Source organism: Tachypleus tridentatus, chromosome 1 (assembly GCF_004210375.1).
Source record: "Tachypleus tridentatus isolate NWPU-2018 chromosome 1, ASM421037v1, whole genome shotgun sequence".
In the NCBI taxonomy this organism is placed as follows: domain Eukaryota; kingdom Metazoa; phylum Arthropoda; class Merostomata; order Xiphosura; family Limulidae; genus Tachypleus; species Tachypleus tridentatus.
In genome coordinates, this window is record NC_134825.1 from 15181667 (window position 1) to 15203698 (window position 22032).

Here is a 22032-nt window from a genome sequence, read left to right on the forward strand (position 1 = left end):
AACTCCATATCATTAACCTTCTAGTAACAGGTCAGGATTCAAAGGCCATGCCATTGAAGACTTTCACCTTCTTTTGTTCCATGTTTTAGAAGTGGTAGATTGTATCTTTAGTCTGCTCAAAGTTTCATATTGTATAAAATCAAAAAAAATCTTAATTACTATCCTTAAAACATTAGAGTGGAATTCTATGGTACCAGTGTAGTTATTTAGGAGTTTTGGGTATTCAAGTGTAAATATATATAAAACCTGAAAAAAAATTTGTTTGATTTGATATCCTCTACATGCAAAATTTTGAAAGGCTTAGCCCAGCTATGTCCAGCAACGGCCGAGTACAAAGATCACAGCATGAAGAGATGATTGTTTGTTTTACGTCTTCATTTAAGTGTTCTATATTTAAAAAAAAATAAACTTAATTTATTTCTAAACAGTAATAATCTCTATACATATATAATGTATAATAATTGAAATGTGAATATGTATTACAAAATATTAGTCCACTAAAACACAGCCAAGACAAGGAAGACTAAAGGTCAGTTTTACATAATAAGATACATGAGTGCATGCCTACTACATCAATGTAAGTTATGTAATGTTAGCTAGGCATGACTTGGAAGGTCAATGTAATAAAAAAATAATAATAATTGTGTATGTATATATATGGAGTTGTTGGACTTAAGCTACTTAGACTAAATATTTGTATTTTCATGTTATAATATGTAGTTATTCTAGTAAGAAAAAAGCATAATTTATGTTGATTTCCTGATTTTGTTTATGATGGTTACGAGGTTGGTCAAGTGACAGACTCCACGTAGTTAGGGTATAGAAAATAACATAAAGTATAAAGTCTTACTCAAAACAAACATTTGAAATGTATTTAGGAGGTTTTAGAAATTACACAAATAACAGTTGAGATTTTTGAAATGAAACTAGTTTTCATTAAATCGTAATATGAGATCACTTTGCACTTAGTCTAGTAATGAAACAGTCTCAATAGTTTCACAAACAAGTCTTTAGTGGAAATATTTCATTTAAAAATCTGATCTTTTGTTTATAAAATATTTGTAACCTTTACTAAAAGTCTTCAAATTTTGTGAATATACACATGCTGTGTCAAAAGTTATAATGCAAATACATGAAGTGTGCAAATACATAGACAGACTTGTATATATTATACCAAGCCTGTTGTGAAAGGGTTAACTGATCTTCCGTGGTTACTGGCTAGTTAAACATCAGTGTTTGGATTTTGTTTGATAGGTGGGATATCCTCAATGCATTTGGGAGCTGTTACCACAGCCATTATCCATTATAATTTTCAAGATAATGAATGGGATTAGCAGTATATTTTGCTAAATAATTTCTTGATGCTTGTTTTATATTAAGTTCATAATTATTGTATAGTGTTGATTTAAACTGCCTATTTACAAATTTTTAGGATGCACATCACCCTGTAAAGATTAATTGCAAAGAAAGTTTTAGAAAAAGAAATACCCTATTATTTGTATATTAATATGAACCTGCTATCAGATTCAGTTTTATTAAATTTTCAAAGAAGTATTTGCATGTAAATAGTGATACAAAGGAACACAGCTTCCTAAATGTTTTTCTGGTTTCTAGGAGAACCAATATAGGGCTGCTGCAGTCCGTGCTCTTTGTAAAATTACAGATGTAAGTATTTTTAATTTTCAATTAGATACTGGTTAGCAGAACTCTGAAAATAAAATTAATATATATCTAAAACTTTTAATAGTTTTAAATATTTTACCTGCTAGAGATAAGGTTCCATAAAGCTTATCATTGTGTTTAAATATTACTTTAATAGCTAGAAACAAGATTACCTGGAAGTAATATTAAATTTATTGTTTGTGGTATTGGTTTCATAAATTTCAGTACAGTGTTGAAATAGTGTTCTCTGTGTGAAAATATTATTGGAATATAAATGTGTAATAAAAATCTTGTGTTTTCTATCATAATTTATGGCACCAGAGTTACTCAACATAAATTCAAAAAAATTATGAAAGTAAATTGAAAAAAATCATTTTTATTACTGTATCTTCAGCTCTCGTACATTATTCATTAAGTTCACAGTTTGTATTTTATAATAGTTTAGAGCAGTGTTTAGAAGCACTGTCACTGATATCTCACCTACATTCAAGAGTTGAACTCAGTATAAAATTTCAAGAGAAACACATTTCCATACTTTGTTTTAAAAAATTGTGCAAAGTGTGTAGACATTTTCTTTGTTTAAGTAGTTTTATGAGTTAAATAACATTATTTTTTCTATTGCAGAGTGGAATGTTGCAAGCCATAGAAAGATACATGAAACAAGCAATTGTGGACAGGAATCATTCTGTATCAAGTGCTGCACTGGTTTCTTCCTTGGTAAAGTTTACTTGCCACTCTTTGTTAGGTGCTGCACTGGTTTTCTCACTGGTGAGGTTTGCTTGTCACTCTTTGTTAGGTGCTATACTGGTTTCTTCCTTGGTAAGGTTTGCTTGTCACTCTGTGTTAGGTGCTGTACTGGTTTCCTCTCTGGAAAGGTTTACTTGTTACTCTTTGTTAGGTGCTGTACTGATTTTCTCCCTGGTAAGGTTTGTGTCACCCTTTTGTCAAAACTACAATTTACAGTATTATACATTATTTAATAACAGTAGTTGTAACTTTTCAAAACTATTACATACACTACACTACATTAGTTAACAACAATAATTGTAACTTGTCAAAACTACAATTTACAGCATACTACATTTTTTTAATAACAGTAGTCGAATTTTTCAAACCTATGACATACTGTACACTATATTAGTTAGCAGCAATAGTTGTAATTTGTCAAAACTACAATGTACAGTATACTATGCTATTTAATAACAGCAGTTGTAACTTGTCAAAACTATAATTTACAGTACACTGCTCTAAAAAGTTATGGGTTAATTTGTTTTCTTTGGTTTGTTAAACTTAATTTGATAACCCTTGTTTTCTTTGTTATTCATTTGAGAATTGTATTAGCTGTTCTTAAGAAGTTTCAGTCAACGTACAAGTAAAGTGGCAGAAGAAATTGCCAGAATTTTAATGAAACAAAAATTTGTAATTTTGAAATATCTTAAAGTATTTCTTAACTTTCTACAATTAATTTCAATTCTAAGTAGTTTTATATAAAAATGTTTTGTTTTAAACAAACACTTTAATTCTTAAAAACTGTTTCCAGCACCTGATGAAAGTGAACTATGACGTGGTGAAGAGATGGGTTAATGAAACTCAGGAAGCTGTTAATACAGATGATGTTATGGTACAGGTGAGTTATTACATACAAATACACAAACTGTCAAGAGATACTACAGTAATTGGTCACAAAAAAATAAATGTATTTTCAGTTTCAGTCAGATTTGAGTTTAAACTGTAGTTTGTTTGGTGTTAAAACTATATCATTATGGTAAATATTAATTGAAGAATTATGACTGACATTAAAACCATTAATAGAAATATTTAATTGTAAAATTAATATATCTGTAAGTACTTCCAGTTCTGTTTTCTTTCTTTTCTTTTTTAAAGTATCATGCACTTGGTCTCTTATACCACCTTCGTAAGTGTGATCGTCTTGCTGTATCAAAGTTGGTGACCAAATATGCTCGTTCCGTCTTAAAATCTCCATATGCTATTTGTATGTTGGTGAGTTTCGATGTTTTTCTCTTCTTGGACTGAAATGCATTCATAGTTGTGCATCTACATGTGTGGGCATAACTTTTATTCAGATTTCTTGCTTTTTTTTTAAAGTCTTGAGTAAACATTTTAGTTTTATCTTGTTATTGAAATTTGAAGTGATTGTGTTAAACATTTGTTAATTTACTTAATCCTGACACTTTAATTTCTTTCAGATTCGAATTGCAAACAAACTAATTAGAGATGACGATGCAAGGTATTATTCCTTTTTTTTTTTTCAAATAATGTCATCAGATAATAATGTCTTTGTTTGAAGCTATTTGCTCATGGTTACTTTCATTTACCACTAATAACTTTCTCTTTCATATATGTATGTATAAAACGGCTGGTATGGATAGAGAAAGCACTATGTAGAGGAGCGAACAACGTTTCGACCTTCATTGGTTATTGTCATGTTCACAAAGAAAGAAAGAAAGGTAACTGACCGATAGCTGACCACATGTTTGAAAGTGGTTGTGTAACTGAGTGTAGGAATGTAGAGGGCATGCTTAGATGTGGGATTATATTTATTAATATATGTATACAACAATGCAAGCCCAAAATAAACCAATACAAAGGAACACCTTTATACTTTTATTAATAAATACAATCCAACATCTAAGCACGCCCTCTACATTCCTACACTCAATTACGCAACCACTTTTAAACACGTGGTCAGCTATTGGTCAATTATCTCTTTCTTTCTTTGTGAACCTGACGAAGATCGAAGAAGGTCGAAACGTTGTTTGCTCCTCTACATAGAGCTTTCTCTACCCATACCAGCCGTTTTATACATGTATAATTTTCTCTACAAGTGAGTTTTCTTGTCATCACGGATTAACTTTCTATTTTGATTTCCGTAAACTCTAGTTAGTTTCTGGGACCAACCTTATAATCATTTTATGCTTTTTACATTTTTCATCCTGCAACATTTAATACAGTATGTGTATTTTCAAGAAAGTTGATAGGCTTTTAGTTAACATTACAAGCTTTGTGTATGCAAAAAAATCAAATTTTGTAAATGAAGTATTCTTACTATAGGTTTTTCTGGGTATATAGATAATATTTTTGTATACTGATCTGAGTGCAGTGTGATTTTCTTATTCAGATTACAAATACTTTTTATCATCACAAAAATCTCAACTCATTTAGTGTATAATCTCTAAAACCTCCTAAACAGGCTTCAAACAATTTTTTTAAATAAAACTTTATATTTTATCTGTTATTTTCTGTACCAGAACTTCATACCAGGTTGGTCAATTTGACTGACTTTGTGACCACTAGATAAAATCTAAATTACCCTTTTTTTCTTTCTTGAATTACTTTAAAATTTAATATGAAACTACATTTGTTTATCCTAAATAATTTTTAAATTTATTACATTATAAATATATTAACACTGATATTTTATTATCTTACAAGTTGAGGTACCTGTTCTTTGTTCAGATTAGGAAATTTAAAACATGTCGGGAGTAGCTGCTATGATAAATAACATAAAACTCCTAACTTTCATACATTGTATTTTAAAATATTATTCAATATTCATTGTTATCAATCTTGGTGAAAATTTTGTTAGAGTGATGAAAACACAATAATAAGTAATGTACTTTAAATTTCACACTTCTTGGAGATGTGTTAAATAAATCAGAGAAGAGAGGATACTTGGAGAACAAATGTAAAAATTATCTAGATATTTTCAATACTGCCTTATAAAAATACAAATATAAGACTTATATGCTATTAGAATATGAAATATTATCTACATTTTATGATGTATGTATGAGTATACCTTTAAAATAAAGTGGTTAAATTAATTTTGAATGTAACTTACTAAAACTAGAAAGCAGTGGCTGTTGAGAGATGCTTAACTGCTTTTAAATTAATGAGATCTTTAAAGAAATATCTTGGAGCCAAAGCTATATTAAGTTATCAGGGTTAGGCTCTTTTAATCCTTTTGCAATGGACTGGGTACAATATATACCAGTTCATTCACACATTTGTACATGTTAAATATTTGTGCTATGACTTATGGTACATGTGTGTCTTCACAAAATTACATAGATTTGTAGTCAAGGTTAAAAATGTTTTTGTACACAAAAATTTGATATTATAATGAAATATTTCTACTAAAGACTTGTTTGTTAAAATTGAGACTGTTTCATTACTAGACTGAGTGCAAAGTGATCTCATATTACGATTTAATGAAAACTAGTTTCATTTCAAAAATCTCAACTGTTATTTGTGTAATTTCTAAAACCTCCTAAATACATTTCAAACGTTTGTTTTCATTAAGACTTTATATTTTATGTTATTTTCTGTACCCTAACTACGTGGAGTCTGTCACTTGACCAACCTTGTAACCATCATAAACAAAATCAGGAAATCAATATAAATTACGCTTTTTTCTTACTAGAATAACTACATATTATAACATGAAAATACAAATATTTAGTCTAAGTAGCTTAAGTCCAACAACTCCATATATATACATACACAATTATTATTATTTTTTTATTACATTGACCTTCCAAGTCATGCATAGCTAACATTACATAACTTACATTGATGTAGTAGACATGCACTCATGTATCTTATTATGTAAAACTGACCTTTAGTCTTCCTTGTCTTGGCTGTGTTTTAGTGGACTAATATTTTGTAATACATATTCACATTTCAATTATTGTACATTATATATGTATAGAGATTATTACTATTGAGAAATAAATTAAGTTTATTTTTTTTTAAATACAGAACACTTAAATGAAGTAAAACAAACAATTCTCTTATTGCTATGACCTTTGAACTCAGTTGCTAAACCTTTTAAAATTTACACATGGAGGATATCAAACAATGTTTTTTGTTTTATATATATATATATATTTGAATAATCAAAAAATCATAAATGACTATACTGATATCATAGAATTTCATTATAATTTATTAAGCTCAGTAACTAAGATTTATTTAGGCTTAAAAAAATATGAAACTTTGAGCATATCAAATACAAACAACAATCCACCTTTTTTTTAAATTTGTTCCAAAGTACATGGTAGTCTTTTCACAGATTAAAATGGTTAAGGAAACCCCTCAGGAGACATTCTAATCTGTTGAATGGTTTTTAACATGATACATATTGTAGTAACAGTATACAAGGGACTGTGTACAAAAATAAAAATAAGCCATGTTTCAGCAAAGTAAAAAAATAAGTGTTTCTTATTTTATATCATAGCTTGCTAATATTAGTAATTTGAGTCCTTAACTTGCACAAAACTATATACTTTGCATTTTGACATCAGAAATGTCTAAATTTTAAAGTGTTGCATTCAACATATCATGTGACTCACAAAAATCTATAGTTAGGTGTATTCTTTTACTAATGACATTTAAATTAAGAAAGTAATTCATATATAATATTAAAGTTTGAATTATAATCTACAATTTGATTCCAGACTTACTCACCTAAATTCATAAAATAGTAGTTCAACAACATTTAGAATTCAAGTCAACAAATGTGATGACATGGCCTTTGACCCCTGACCCATTGCAAAACGGTTAATCAAGGATGTGTGTAATTCCTACTGGGAAAGAAAATAGGATTTCAGGTTGTATCTACAGAAGTTTTGAATGAAATCTAAATAGGTTATAATTTAATTTCATAGGTCACTGGCTCGGCTACATTTGGAGTATTGTGTTCAGTTTTAAATTCCTTGCTGTAGGAAAGATTTTCAGTTGTTGAAAATGATTCAAAGGATGGCCACTGGGTTAAAACATGGGATGGAAATGTTATTATGTGAGGATTGGTTAAGATCTCTGAAATTTTCTCTTGAAAATGAAAGGCTGAAGGGATTCAGACTGAGCTGTTTAAAGCTGTTAATGGTACTGATAATATCGTTGCATCATTTGTAATTGTGTATTTGTACTTAATTATGAGAATGGTAGGCAAGAAAAATGTCATCTTCAGCTCAGTTTTATTTTCTAACAAAGTAGTTGGATTTTGGAATAGGTTGTCTTTGGATGTTGTGGATGCAGTAAATTTAAGGAAAGGCTTGACAAGTGCTTGAATGAGGAAGACTAGTTTTGAGTTATATATGTGTATATTTGTGGATGGGACAACCTTAGTAAACCAACAAGTCTCTTGCTATTCCTAAATATTAATTTAAGTGTTATGTATGAATTAGTTTTAGCTTCCTTCTATTTTGTTTGTTCTGGTACTTATTATTTAGACCGTTATGTGTTAAAACATTTTTTAAGTTTCAGGTTTCATTATATTTAATTTATTACTTTTTTTAGGCCCAACAGTCCTTTATTTGAGTTCATAGAAAGCTGTCTAAGGCACAAGAATGAAATGGTTGTATACGAAGCAGCTCGCACTATTGTTAACCTGAAGTCAACAACGCCACGTGAACTGGCACCTTCCATCTCAGTCCTGCAGCTTTTCTGTAGTTCTTCAAAGCCAACACTTCGATTTGCTGCCGTCAGAACACTAAACAAGGTAAGCTACTTTTCCAGTGTTTTATTAGTGTGTGTGTATATATATAAACTGTGTTGTATAACTTGCTATATTAAACCAGATTTATAAATGGGTATTGAACAAAAAAGCGACTTATATTTATAGAAATCTGATGAATATTGATAATGCCCATTTATATCATAAGATCTTACTGTGTAAATAAATGAACCCTAATTTATTACACTAGACAAAGGGGGTGGCTCAATAAGTTTTCTTTGGTCAAAATATGTACAAGAACAAATCTGAGAATAAATTGGCATATTATACTTAAGTTACACTTGTCCAAATAAATGTACTTCTGTCACAGTAGTTCTAGCTAACAACCAGTGTTTTTCTGTTCCCTAATCAAGGTATAGTATTGATCATACTGCTTAATATTTAAATGCATGTATATTTAAATGATTTTTTATTGTATTTAATATTGGTATAGCACTATTACAAAAATTTTGTGTTGTTAGCTTATTATATGTATTCAGCATTAATTTAAATCCCCTAAGCTAGCTAAACCTTGTAAGATATTTAGATTATGGCCAAAAATATCATTAATAATGAGTGTGTCCATTTAACAAAGCAGTTCTTTCTAGAACATGTGTACCTCTGCTGGCAATACATCTGTTGCTCCAAGTGTTTTCACTCTTTGCCCATCTGAACTTTGAACATGCTTAGTCCAGTCTATAATACTCTTCTCAAATGCATTTACCAAACTCTTTTAGCTAGTAAAATTATCCAACAACTTCAATGCACCCTCCATCTAGGTTCTGTATATAAGCATTTTATTTAGATAATGTAATCATTTGGTCTTGGCAAAGCATTAAACATGGGTTTCTGTCAATAGGAGTGCTGTGATTATTCACAGTTTGCATTATGACTTTGAACATGGTTGACTTTTCTATGATTGTATCTTCATTAATATGTACAAATCAGTTTAAAAAAACAACATACTATTGGCTATCAATTCCCAAGTTAATATTTCTACTAAGAAAGTTGACAGGATCTCTCCTCTTCCATCGCGACAATCTGGTGTTTGTTTACAGCCAGGGGAGAAGTTGCTCTCAATTGAAGGTATCTGTGATATGTTCTTTTGCAAGATGGAGACATGCTGAGCAGGGCTGTCTTTCCAGGAATACTGAGGCAGCTTTTGTAAATGGCCAGGGGATGATTAGTGAGAATTTAGACTTGCTTTTTCAAGCTACTTGTTTGACAAGGTCAATCTCAACAGAGAATAATTTTAATCAGCCAACTCCAGCTCCTTTTTTTAGTTCGTTACTTATGTTTGTGAGGTTATGTTGGTCTGTTATATTGCATTTGACTCTACTCCTTCCTTGTTATCAGAAAGGACAGCAAGTGACTACATGATTCTTCCTCCTCCTCCTGATACTGCTCTTCATGCTGAGAGATTTGCCACTTAGTTACACAATGAAATAATGTGCCTTGACCCTCATGTTTATTGGATTAACATATTTTGGTTTATCACTGCCAGGAGGAGGTATATTTAGGTTTTCAATGGAGGACTCCATTTTGGACTTGTGCAAGTCTAGATTGGAACCTTTGATCACTTTAAACAGATCACAGCTTTTTTTAATATATCTTACTCTCACCAGTGTCCTGGGGTATTTATCTTCAATCTAACATTTGGATGGACCTTATCAATGTTTTCCTCAGCAATTTGAAGAGGAATTGGGGATTTTGCTGACATCTATATCAGTCAGCTTGTCTTCTTCAGTTATTTCCTTAGTCTTCTGCTGGTTTGTTGTTGGGATTTATCAGGTAGAGATGCTTTGTTAGAAAGTACATTTATTGTCTTCTGCCCTCCAGAAGTTATGTTGTTTGCTGAAGTCTCATGAGCATTAGAGTCAGAAATTGATAGAACCTGTTTACGTTCTTCTATATTGTTGTTGGCTTCTTGCCATTCTCATTATTGAGAATTTTCATCTTGGACAGACTGATGACGAAGGTGTAAGTGATTGTTCTGTGGTTTGGGGAGAAGTGGGATCATGATTACATCACTTTCTGGACATCTGGAGTTCTTTCATCAGAGATCCATGGGTAGGTATTTCAGTCTACATCACAGTGTGTTGCCCTTTTCACCTTCAGCAGATCCATGGTGAGTGGAGCATTGTTCCCAGGCCATACAAAAGTTGTTAGTCAAAAGGGTTGTAGAGAGGATCAATCTCATTATTCCACGATTTTATTTCCATTTATTCATTGTACCCAAGAAAACAAGAGATTGGTATGTAATTGATCTGCCTCAGCTCACTCTATGATGCCACTTTACATCAGGGCTCTGGATGATTAGATTTAATGTTACTGATGCTTATCTCCACACTCCCATAACTCAAATGTGGTTTCTGCTTCTTCAGTTTTTACCTCCACCTTTTTTACACATTGGTCTACTCCACTTACACACCTTTTTCAGACATCCACATGTTTGGAAACTCAATCTTCATGCTTGGAAGTTATGTTGTCCTTTGCCTAATGTAAGGGTTTGACTTGTAAGATTTATCTGTATTTAAATCTTTCCATAGACCCTCTGGCCATTTATCAGTGAAAATGGTGTACTTATCATCAGTGGTGTATTAAACATAATTTAAACTCTCTTCATCATAAAGTACCCACTATATCCCTTTTTATGATATGGGTATTTGAGAAGGGTCTTGCTTCATCTACAGTGACTTTTTATACAACACATCCTAATTCACAAGTTTTCTGTATTCCAAACATCTTGAAGGTTTTGAATCCCCATTACTATATGGTTAGCTTAAATCCTTTTGTATTCTTTGGTCCAAGCAACCTTTTCAGTTATTGAATTGGGATTCTGCAGTTGTTTTACATGCATTGTCTCATTCTACTTTTGAGCCTTTAGCTTTGTGTTCTTTGTTTTACTTTTTGCTTAAATTGTATTTTTTGTTACTTTTGGCTGGTGAATGTCATTGGTCAGAGTTTTTGCAATCCACGTGCATTGGATGTCATTCCATGTTTGTCATGGTTTATCCTGATATGTTTTTTCTTCCAAAGACACTGACAGTTATTGAAGGAATTCTCACCAATTCATTTGCCACCCATTCCTCACCTTTATGACCTCTCTGATCCTGATAGTTTATTATGTCCTGTCAGAGCCCTCAAGTGTTATGTGACCTCTATTAACTCATTTCAAAATACTAGAAATTAATTCTTCATTCACTGGGATCCCTCAATTTCCACAACTTATCTCCCAGTACCATAATGAGATGACTTCAGAAATTGATTCTGCATGGCTCATAATGGATTATTGTGACAGAAGAATATTTGTGTGCCACATCTTACCAGATTCATCATCTCTATGTCATTAGCCACCTGGTTGAATTGACTTTTGGAAGACATTGTGCTGGATGATATGTGGACTCTTCCCAATATTTTCTTATTTCATTACTTATATGATCTGGCAATATCCTTTTCTGAGGGTTTTTTACTACTCCCTGTAGTTATTCTGACTACATCTGTTACACTTTAGCCAGAGGTGAATATCTTCCTCAATCATATATTCATTTCTCGAGTCCCTTCATTTCTCACTGGAATCCACTCTGTAGCTGGTGTTGCCTAAGTAGGCATGCTTTCTAATCCCACACCAACAATCACTTCCACTGTAATTACTACAGATTGCAACAGTCTCTATTAAAATAGGATGTGGTGTTCCATAAGACCATCTAAGCTCCTACTGAATGTTATTGTATTATTATGGACTGCCACTCATGGACTTTAATGAGCAAAACTAAGGGGGATTCTACCCATTCTTACTAATATTCAAGTTGAATAAATTGCAGTCATTCAGTTTGCTTTAAAAATGCAGTGAACTTTTCAGAGCACTGTCCCTCAAGATGCCACCTCAATGAATGGAAACTGAGGGTAATTAGGACTCTTAAGCTCCACTAGTATAGAACAGGGGTAGGATCTTGAGGGACAGTGCTCTGAAAGGTTTACTACATTTTTTAAAGCAAACTGACTCTCCTCCATCAGTTGAGGCCAAAGTTGGAAGTCCTCTTAGTCACTGGATGTTTCCCAGATGTCAGGAGTAGTAGGATCGAGCTTGAAGGAAGCCAACTTGTAATTTGACACTATGCTATCTTGTTGGGAAGTGCATGACCCTTCTTTTTGATCAATGTTACCTTCATATATTGTTCATGGAAGGAGCTCTGTTATCTATTTGTGTTTTCGAATGCATAGTGGTCCCATCCTGGGCACTCCTAGATCACAGGTTACATATTTTCTTCATAATTCCAGGGTCAAATGAAATACCCTTTGCTCACTTGGTTGGGGAGTGAGTATGAATATTCATGATTCTAAACCAAATGAGTGAGTTTTGTTCCTTTGGTTGAGTACAGTGTAAACATTATTCTGAACATTAGATGTTGCCTTGTGGACTTCTTCATGTGAAAGAGAATGTGTGTCCATATTGGTGTTTCTTACTTTCATATTGTGATTCTGGTGGTGTGAAATGCATCACTTTATGGCTACAGGTTGAGGTACAATGAAAAGTGTGTGTGTGTGTGTAACATTATGGTCCAATGACCCTAGCCACCAACATGGAATATAGGGACTACGACCCCTTAATTCCAACCCCAAGTTATGCAACATCTATTGTCTAGTTTGGGCTGACCTATACTAATGATTACTTCTAATTTATTTTTAGCTTTGGTACACTCCTGTTCGATGCATTTACTTTCTGTATGGATTATGCCTGCATTGGTCTCTTCATCTTCTCATTCTGGGATTCTAGCAATTTTGTCAACATACATACATGTGTTATGTTTAGAAATTAACATTTTCCTAAACTGACAGTGTATTTCCAGTAATACTTACCTTCTCTGACACACTCCCACCTCACTTCCCTGCTAACAATTAGTTTATATCTCGAGAAAGGGATTGCATTTTCTGAATGAAGTGCTTGTGTACAGTACCTAGATAAAGGGTAGATTGAAAATGGTGGAGAATTTGTCAAAGGCATTTGAATGTGGTATAAAAGACTGTATCAAGCATGTTTAATGCTCAGATGGGCAATGAGTGGAAACCATAGAGGTCAAATAAAAGTATATAGTAAACTACTGTAAAGAGATATTCTAAAAAGTTAAAACATACATTTATAAAAAAACTTATTTCCTACATTTTGAGTGTATGCTTGTCATAAGGCTTAGTTGTTAAAATTACAAAATAAAAAGAATGTTTAAAATTAGCAAAAAAAAATATAGCTAGACCCTTATACAAAGAGTGAAGTGTGAGGTACACACACACAGAGATTAATAAGAAAGAGAGCATTGTATATACTGACTTACTCATATTACAATTAAATACAAACAGTTACATAATTGTAAGAATAAATAAATGACCTAATAAAATTAAAAGATTTGAAAAAAGTAGTATGCTTATTGAAAAAATTAGTAATGTTTGTAGAAATAAGTAGTGGAACAGTAGTTACATCTGTGAAAAACAAGTTCATAAAAAGTGTGATATGAATGGAAGCTGTGAATACTTAAAAGAGGAACTTTGATTACACTATGTGACACAAAATTTGTTCCTGAATAGTATATGTTATTTCTTAATTGCATATGTTGTAAAAGTACAGAAAATGGCCAGTATTCCCTTCAACTTTGCTTTTGTGACCTGGATAATGATATTTAGAAATTAACCTATTTTCTGTGTAAAAATGGGCAAATTTGCACATTTTCATTTGCATAAGGTCTGAATACATCAACATATGAATCAAGATTTACATGTATTTATATTAAAGTTATACAAAAATGTTTAGAAGTAAGTTTTTTGAGATTTGTGACTGTAAAGTAAATCACTTTCACGTATCAGCCCCCAAATATAGTCTCTCGTGTTTTCATTATACACTCCCAGGTCACAAAAGCAAAGTTTGAAGAGAGGAATAGGTCTTTTTTCCACTTATTTTAGGCATGAACAATTGGGAAACAACACTTTCTACCCAGGAACAAGAAAAAGTAAAAATTGTGCTACATAGTGTTATTTGTCAAATAATATAATTTGATTATACATTTTTGTTTGCTAGGCTCCCACAATCAGATTTGTTGTGGGGGCATGTTGTTAAACGTGTACTTGTGTCAACAGTTCTCGTGTTCTGGAGAGTAGCTAATAACAGATGTGTGTTTTAACTTTTTGCAATGTCCCTTGCAAATTATCTGCACATCTTGTGGACTTTTTCTACAGTGTGATATTCCAAGTTGGGTTTCAGCTTCACTCTGATGCTCTTTTTATAGGTCTAGTTTTTGCTGTTATTGTAAATTGAAAATAACTAATGTTTAATTACTTTTAAGCTGTACTGAATATTGACAATTGACTTCTTAAGTATGTTGTATGGTATTAAAAATAAAGCACATAATCTTTGCTTTGTTTTGTTGTTGTTGTTGTTTTTACATTATTTGAAAGTTAATGCTGTGTGAATTTTATTGGTCACCAGGTGGCCATGTCTCATCCTGCAGCAGTTACAGCTTGCAACACGGATCTTGAGAACCTTATAACTGATGTTAACCGAAGTATAGCAACACTTGCAATCACAACCCTGTTGAATACTGGTAGTGAAAGTAGTGTTGAAAGATTGATGAAACAGATCTCTGGCTTCATGTCAGAAATATCTGATGAGTTTAAAACAGTGGTGGTTCAGGCTGTTAGGTAAGGTCTAGTCAGGGTTAAATCTGTTGATATTAATGTTTTATAAAGATAGTATCTTGTAAAATAGTTATGATTTAGCCATTATATAAGATTTAGTCAGGGTTGAATCTATTGATCTGAAATTTTTATAAAGTTAGTGTATCTTATTAAACAGTAGTGGTTTAGGCTGCTAAGAAATGTTTAGTCATATTCAGTGGCATAGCTCAGTGATTCTTTAAGGGAGTGTTTATTTTGAGAGAGTGAGATTTTCTAGAATAAGACATTATTTTTACAAACAAGTAACAATTGAAAATGTGATGAAGATATGAATAAAAAGGTATGATACTTTTAGTATCAAAATGTATTTGAGAACATTCGGGTAGTTAGTGTCCTAATTTTCTTTTATTAGGTCCCTCTGTCAGAAGTTTCCACATAAACACAGTGTCATGATGAACTTTTTATCATCAATGCTAAGAGAAGAGGGAGGTTTTGAGTACAAGAAAACAATTGTTGATACCATCATGTACATCCTTGAAGATAATCAGGAAGCCAAAGAAGCTGGTCAGTAAAATGGTCAATAGAACCAGTAGTTAAAATTAAACTGGTTGATTCAACTGAACTGATAGCAAATATTAACTCACTTCACACAGGCTTTTATCCACTATGAACTTGTTATACTTTCCATACCATAACTTCTAATATAAATTATACATATGTATATGCTCACAAAATGTGACAGGCTTTTAGTAAACATTACAAGTCTTTTGTAGATGGGAAATCAGATTTTTTAAGGAAGGTTTTTTTTCTCCTGAAGATTGGTCTGTGAATATATCTTTTTTTTTTTTTTTTTACTGGTTCTTGTGCAAAAGTATTTTCATGTTAAGATTAAGAATATTTTTCTTCATCTCAGCTGAATAAAATATATGGGAAGTTTTTGTAATGCACAATTCTTCTGCTTTATAGATTGCATTAGCTAAGAATTTAGCTATCACAGTTATTAATCCTCTCGAATTGGGTGAGGATTGGATTGAAGTATGGGTGTTTAAGGCCCTAATGGATGCAGAATGCAGCTCAAGATCTACAAGAGAAAGGCTTTAAAAACCTTAAACATCGTCAAAGGTCAAGCTTCCTTCCACACCATGAAATAGCTTGGTTAAACTTTGCTGAGAAGCACCAAACATGGGACATAGAAAAGTGGAAGAAGGTTTTGTTCTCTGATGAGAAAAAATTTAACCTGGATTGTCCAGATGGCTTCCAACGTTACTCGCATGATAAGGATACCACACCGGAGACATTTTCTACACGACACAATGGAGGAGGTTCCATGGAGCTTCAGGTTATACAGAGGCATCAAACAGCAGCTGGCTACATTGGCATGTTGGAGATAGCCATCTTATTGACTGAAGGCCCTTGCTTGTGTGGAAATGACTGGATCTTTCAGCAGCACAACGCTGCATTCCACAGTGCCCACAAGTACTTTTTCATGGGGAATAACGTGATTCTTTTGGACCATCCAGCGTGTTTGCCTGAATTAAACCCCATTGAAAATGTTTTGGGGTGGATGGCAAGGGAAGTCTATAGAAATGGAAGTCAATTCCAAACAGTGCATGATCTTTGTGAAGCCATCTTCATCATTTGGAATAACATTCCAGCCAGCCTTCTGCAAACGCTTATATCGACCATGCCAAAACGAATATTTGAAGTTATTCACTATGATGGCCATGCAACTCACTACTGAGACCTCTTGTTGGGCATTTCCTACCTTGTTTAGGACTTCTTTTTGGTATGGTCTTAAACTTTTGACCAGATAGTATTTTGGCTAATTTCATAGTGTTCACATTTTCCCTATTAAATGCTGAAAAGGTTTTTTATTTTCATTTTTCGAGGCTCTACTCAAATAAGTAGTTGAGTCTAACAATGCAAAATATATATTTTTTCTTCATGTTCATCGGTCTTAAGATTTTGGCCAGCAGTGTATTGATCTACCACAGAATCTCTTCACAGCTACCTGTCAATGCCTCATGTTTATAACCAATAGAAAGGCCATTTTGTGAACAGCATGAAGATATTCTATTGTATGTTTACAGTAATATCTGTTATTTTATAAGTAAGTCTTGATATATATATATAGAACACAATAACTCCTTGCACAAGAAATATACATTGCCAGATGTTGTATGACAACCTGAAACTTTGTTTACTGTAAAATGTACATTCCAACTGAATGGCATATTTCTTGTTGCAGTAGTCAGACAAGATGAAGAGAACAATAAACCAGTAAAACTAAAATGATAACTAAATAATAAGTATAAGTTAAGTAATTTTAATTTTTGTTACGATATGCAATCATTCGAGATAAATGATAGAAGTATTTTTGTTTCCTATTTTCAGCTTTTACCACAGATGATTTGACTACATCTAATGTTGGGGTAGAAAAAAGTATAAGATTTTTACTGAAAACATTTTGATATTCATTATGGAGTTTTAGAGATTATAAAATTTAAACATGAAAACCAAGATGTAAAGAAATATTTTTATTCTTAATATAAAAATCTCCCTTAATTCAAAGTGACTCATAAATATCTAGAAAAACGTTTGTCAAAAATTCTTTATTATTAAATCTAATTTTTAGCATACAGCATGAAGTGTTATTAAACACTTGCTAAATTTTGTGAAAATACAATTAAAATATATTTATGATTATGGTATTTATAGTTTCATGGCTAACCAAGTTAACTGAACCCATATACAGAGAGTTAATGAACTGTACAGGCTGCAGGTTTGCATGACATTTTTATTAATGACCTACAGCACAGCAGGTTTATCTACTCTTTGTATTAATAAAGTATATTAACTACAGATTGTCTGTGTTTACTGCTAAGCTTCTCACTACTGGCTTTGATTCAACAGAGTTTATGACCCCAAATTGGCCATCAGTTTCTATACTATAACTTTTTATATGTTTGTGTACCTTCAAGAAATTTTGTAAGCTTTAAGTAAATGGTATAAGGCTTTTGTATACAAAAAAGTCGATTTTTTTTTAATTGACCCCTTAAATGAGGGAGACAAGTTAACTGAGTCCCGAAGAAGACGATTCAACTTTGTCGTTTGACCATTTGTGAAATGGGGAGGACGTTTTTATCCTGTCTGAGCAATTATTTTTTTTATAGCTAATCTGTGGTATTTACCAGGTGTTTTGGTTATGTGGCTAGATATTGGTGGTGTAGTTTAGCAGTTTTTTCTGCTAAAATTATGGCATCAAACAGACATCATAAGCACACAGCTATGTCAATTTTGGCTGAAATATTAGCTAGTGATGATTTGTTGTTATCAGATTCTGAAATCGATGCCGAGTCTGAGTTTCACATTGATAGTTTAGTAGGTGAAAATAATCAAATTGGCCAACCTTGTAACCATCAAAAATCAATATTAATCTAAATTATCTTTTTTCTAAAATGACTTCAATTTGTAACATAAAACAACATTTATTTATCCTAAGTAGCCTTAAACTCATGATAATGTACATCTATTTATACTTAAATTTTATTGTTTTTTGAACTGTATATAACCATTGTTTGTGCTGTTATAAATTGTAAATCAATTGGGCAGCATGCAGCACACTAAACACTGTTGAATTACATTATTTACATGCTACTCTAAACTGCTTGCTTGCATGCCTCGTTAAAACTTATTATTATTTATTTTATCTAATCTAATTATAACTAATCTGAGGAGTTTCCTATTTTTACATTATAGCTACTTTTATAATAATAAATAAAAAGTATATGTGAAAAATAAGAAATAAAGTACTTGCGATCACACTTAAGTGAACCTTTTTTTACAGTAATAGTAGTAGTGCATAAAATAAATTTTATTCAGTTAAGTTATGCACTAAACAAGATAAGCACAAAGCTGAAAATATCCCAAAACTATCACAGTTTTTCTGGCTTTCTAACTGTGTGAAAATACCACTTACAGATTCATCTAAGATAGTCTATATATTTGCTGTGGGAATGAAGCTTGTACCGGAAGAGAAGTTGACCGTTCTCTGTGAAGAAAGCAATGTAACATAATACATAATTTGACGAATCTAATCTGTGGCTTTCTGTTGGTTATAAATAATATAGTATTAGCTCTTCAACTACAGTTGACATCTTATGATGCAAGCATTTTATGTGAAACATTTTCAGTGGCTTGCTGAAAAAATGTGTGATTCCTTGTGTATGGGGTGGTGAACAGATTTACATAGGCTGTAAACAAAAGGTTAAATGTAAGTGAACTATTTACAAATCCAGAAATAAAAGATACAACAGGTGGGTGTGGCAAGAGGGGTCTGATTTTCTATTTGATAGCTCTGTAACCAAACAAGATTTAAGGCTAAAAAAATTATTCTTTATCAGAGTAATGATAATATTATAGTGAATAATTTATTTCAAATGTCATATTTATTAGAAGGCTGGTAAATATATTACAGAAGGAGGGAATGCCAAGAAAAACACATTTCATAAAATATGGAAAATTCATGATTGGATTTTATTATTGCCATATATAATTCATACATACTTAAAACTAATACATATTAAAGTATGGATTATTAGCAATGATTTTTGTGCCATTCTGATTGGCATAAGATAAACAAAAGGTAGTTTAATTAAAGAATTAAATGGAACTAACTAAAAAATTGTGATGTGCAGTGAAATGCTCATGGCAAGAGGGTTAACAGAAACAAACCAAAAATGTTGTAGCAGCCAAAGCTACCTGCAGGTTTACAAAATATGTTGACATCTCAGCAAATCAAAATGGTGGAAGGTTCTCATTTTATATTCTAGTTTCTTAGTATTTGAAGTTTGAGTTTCTAATTTGTTAACCTCAGTATATGTTGTATTGTAGCGATGATGAAATATAAACCGATATATAAGACAAGAAGATATGCCACATGACACAGAAAAAAAGGCAAATTTAGCATTTTCTTCTAAATATTTTTTGAAAATTAAGACAATAATAGATAAATAACATCAATATTTGAATAATAAATTATGTTAATGTCAATTTTGTTGACTTACAATGCTAATAAAGTTGTTTAATGAAATTTTAAAAGTGCAATGTCATGACATGCATTCTTTGACTTATCCATTAAATGTGAGTTAATGAATTGTATAAGCTTTGGGTGTGCATGTATTTAGTAATTAATTTGTTAGCTGTAGGTTTGCTTGTCTTAGCATGTTTGTCTTCATTAAGCCTCATTTTTTTCACCATTTGTAATTCTCTAAAAACATTTCGTGTAACTTTCAAATGTACATTTTAGAACATAGAAAACTGTTAGTCAGTAAAATATAAATGTGTGAAAACTACTACAATTAATGTGGCTTGTTAAGTAAGCAGTAAATAGGGTAAAAAATGTTATTGTTTAGTTTGAAGCTTTATTCAACACATATCAAGCTCTTATTTTGGTATACTTTCAAATTCAAAGGATGCTTCTAAGCCTGAGAAAAATAGTCTTCCCTTTCTATTGCTTTTAAATGTCTTTCAGCTTCATAAAGTTGATTAACAAAATAATATGGAAAGCCTGAGAGAAGGGGTTACTCTGGCTAATTGGTCAGGTTTATTGATAATTTAAAAGCTAGAGAAAATAAGGACTTACACTTTAGAATATATTGTTTATAATTATGTATAGTTTATCTTTCTGATTGTTTGGAAATTGTAACAGCCTATTTTAGAAATTGGAAAACTGTGAAGAATTTAGAGCATAGACTTGTCACACAACATAGTTAAAGGAAAATCTAAAAAGTATTTCTTACATAAAATCTGATTGGAAAATGTATTTCCCATTAAATACATTCACTGCCATCTTTAAATATTCGATTTCAAAATATTTAGATTTTAGGAAGTTTGAACCCAAGTTTCTATATAAAGCAATAAAAATTGAAAATCATAAACTTAATTATCGAGAGTTCTGGTATGTCTAGGGCATACAGACTGTACAAACTGAGTGAAAAGTTGTTTTGGGCATTCAAAATCAAAAATCAATATTGAAAAAATAGAAACAAATAAAGAACAAAAGATATTCATAATTTTTGAAGAGTCTTTAAAACAAAATTGAGTAGTAGCAGCATGTTAGGGCTTGAACATTTAAAGCATCTGTATGTGATATTTAGTACAAGGTTTTTATCAAGGAAGTAATCTATTGTTCTGGTAGATTAATTTTGAAAACTTTATTTTTTTGTCACTTATTCATGTCTATAGTTTTATTAGATTAAATAGCAATACCTCAGTAAAATATGTTTTAAAATATATTGTTACATTATGCTTAATGTGTTATCTATTTTCTCAATTTTAATTTTGTTTCAAAAAATTCTTAGGCCTGGCATGGCCAAGTGTGTTAAGGCATTCGACTCATAATCTGAGGGTCGCGGATTCGAATCCCAGTCGCACCAAACATGCTCGCCCTTTCAGCTATGGGGGCGTTATAATGTGACGGTCAATCTCACTATTCATTGGTAAAAGAGTAGACCAAGTGTTGGCAGTGGGTGGTGATGACTAGCTGCCTTCCCTCTAGTCTTACGCTGCTAAATTAGGGACGACTAGCACAGATAGCCCTCGAGTGGCTTTGCGCAAAATTCAAAAAACAAACAAACAAAAATTATTTTTTTCTTTTTTGCTGTTATTGTAATTGATTTGTACACATGATGACAATAAACCCACTTGAAGTAACAAATGTATTCTTAAGACAGGTGGTAGCTGATGTGGGTATTAAAACTTTATTTTAATTAAAATTTTATTACTACCCCCTGCTAGCTGTCTTGAGAATACATAATTTTTGCACAGTTGTTTCACTTTTACTGTGGCCAGATTATTTCATGACATCAAAGGCACATCACAAGATACAGTCTAATGATAAATTACTGTAGCTTATGAGTTTTAAGCGATGCTGAAGAATGATTTTATTTACAAAACTAGGGATACACCTGTGCATTTCATGCTTTATTGAACTCCTGATAATGTAGTTTTATAAAACTGTTATAAGATAGTGAATTTTTAAAATTATGCTGTCAAAAAGTGTAAAAACGAACTGCCTTCACTACTTCACTTCTTTCATAACTCTTCTTTTGTTTGTTTTTCTCTCCTAATGCCACCCAGTGACTTGGTGGTAAGTCTGAAAGTTCACCCTGCTAAAATTAGATTATTTT

At 31.7% G+C, this 22032-nt stretch overlaps 1 protein-coding gene across 4 annotated transcripts in view; it reads left to right on the top strand.

Moving 5' to 3' along the window:
• The window catches only part of LOC143243115 (coatomer subunit gamma-2-like), a 60582-nt gene that overhangs the window by 12534 nt on the left and 26016 nt on the right, over positions 1-22032 (top strand). Inside the window, exons 6-13 of one of the 4 annotated variants that reach the window (XM_076486919.1) lie at positions 1615-1665; positions 2287-2379; positions 3203-3289; positions 3547-3663; positions 3870-3910; positions 7984-8185; positions 14655-14866; positions 15255-15406. In XM_076486919.1, coding sequence (XP_076343034.1) covers positions 1615-1665; positions 2287-2379; positions 3203-3289; positions 3547-3663; positions 3870-3910; positions 7984-8185; positions 14655-14866; positions 15255-15406 — 955 coding nt within the window. The remainder of the gene's footprint in view (positions 1-1614; positions 1666-2286; positions 2380-3202; positions 3290-3546; positions 3664-3869; positions 3911-7983; positions 8186-14654; positions 14867-15254; positions 15407-22032) is intronic. The other 3 variants (XM_076486947.1, XM_076486986.1, XM_076487031.1) reach the window with 3 other exon arrangements.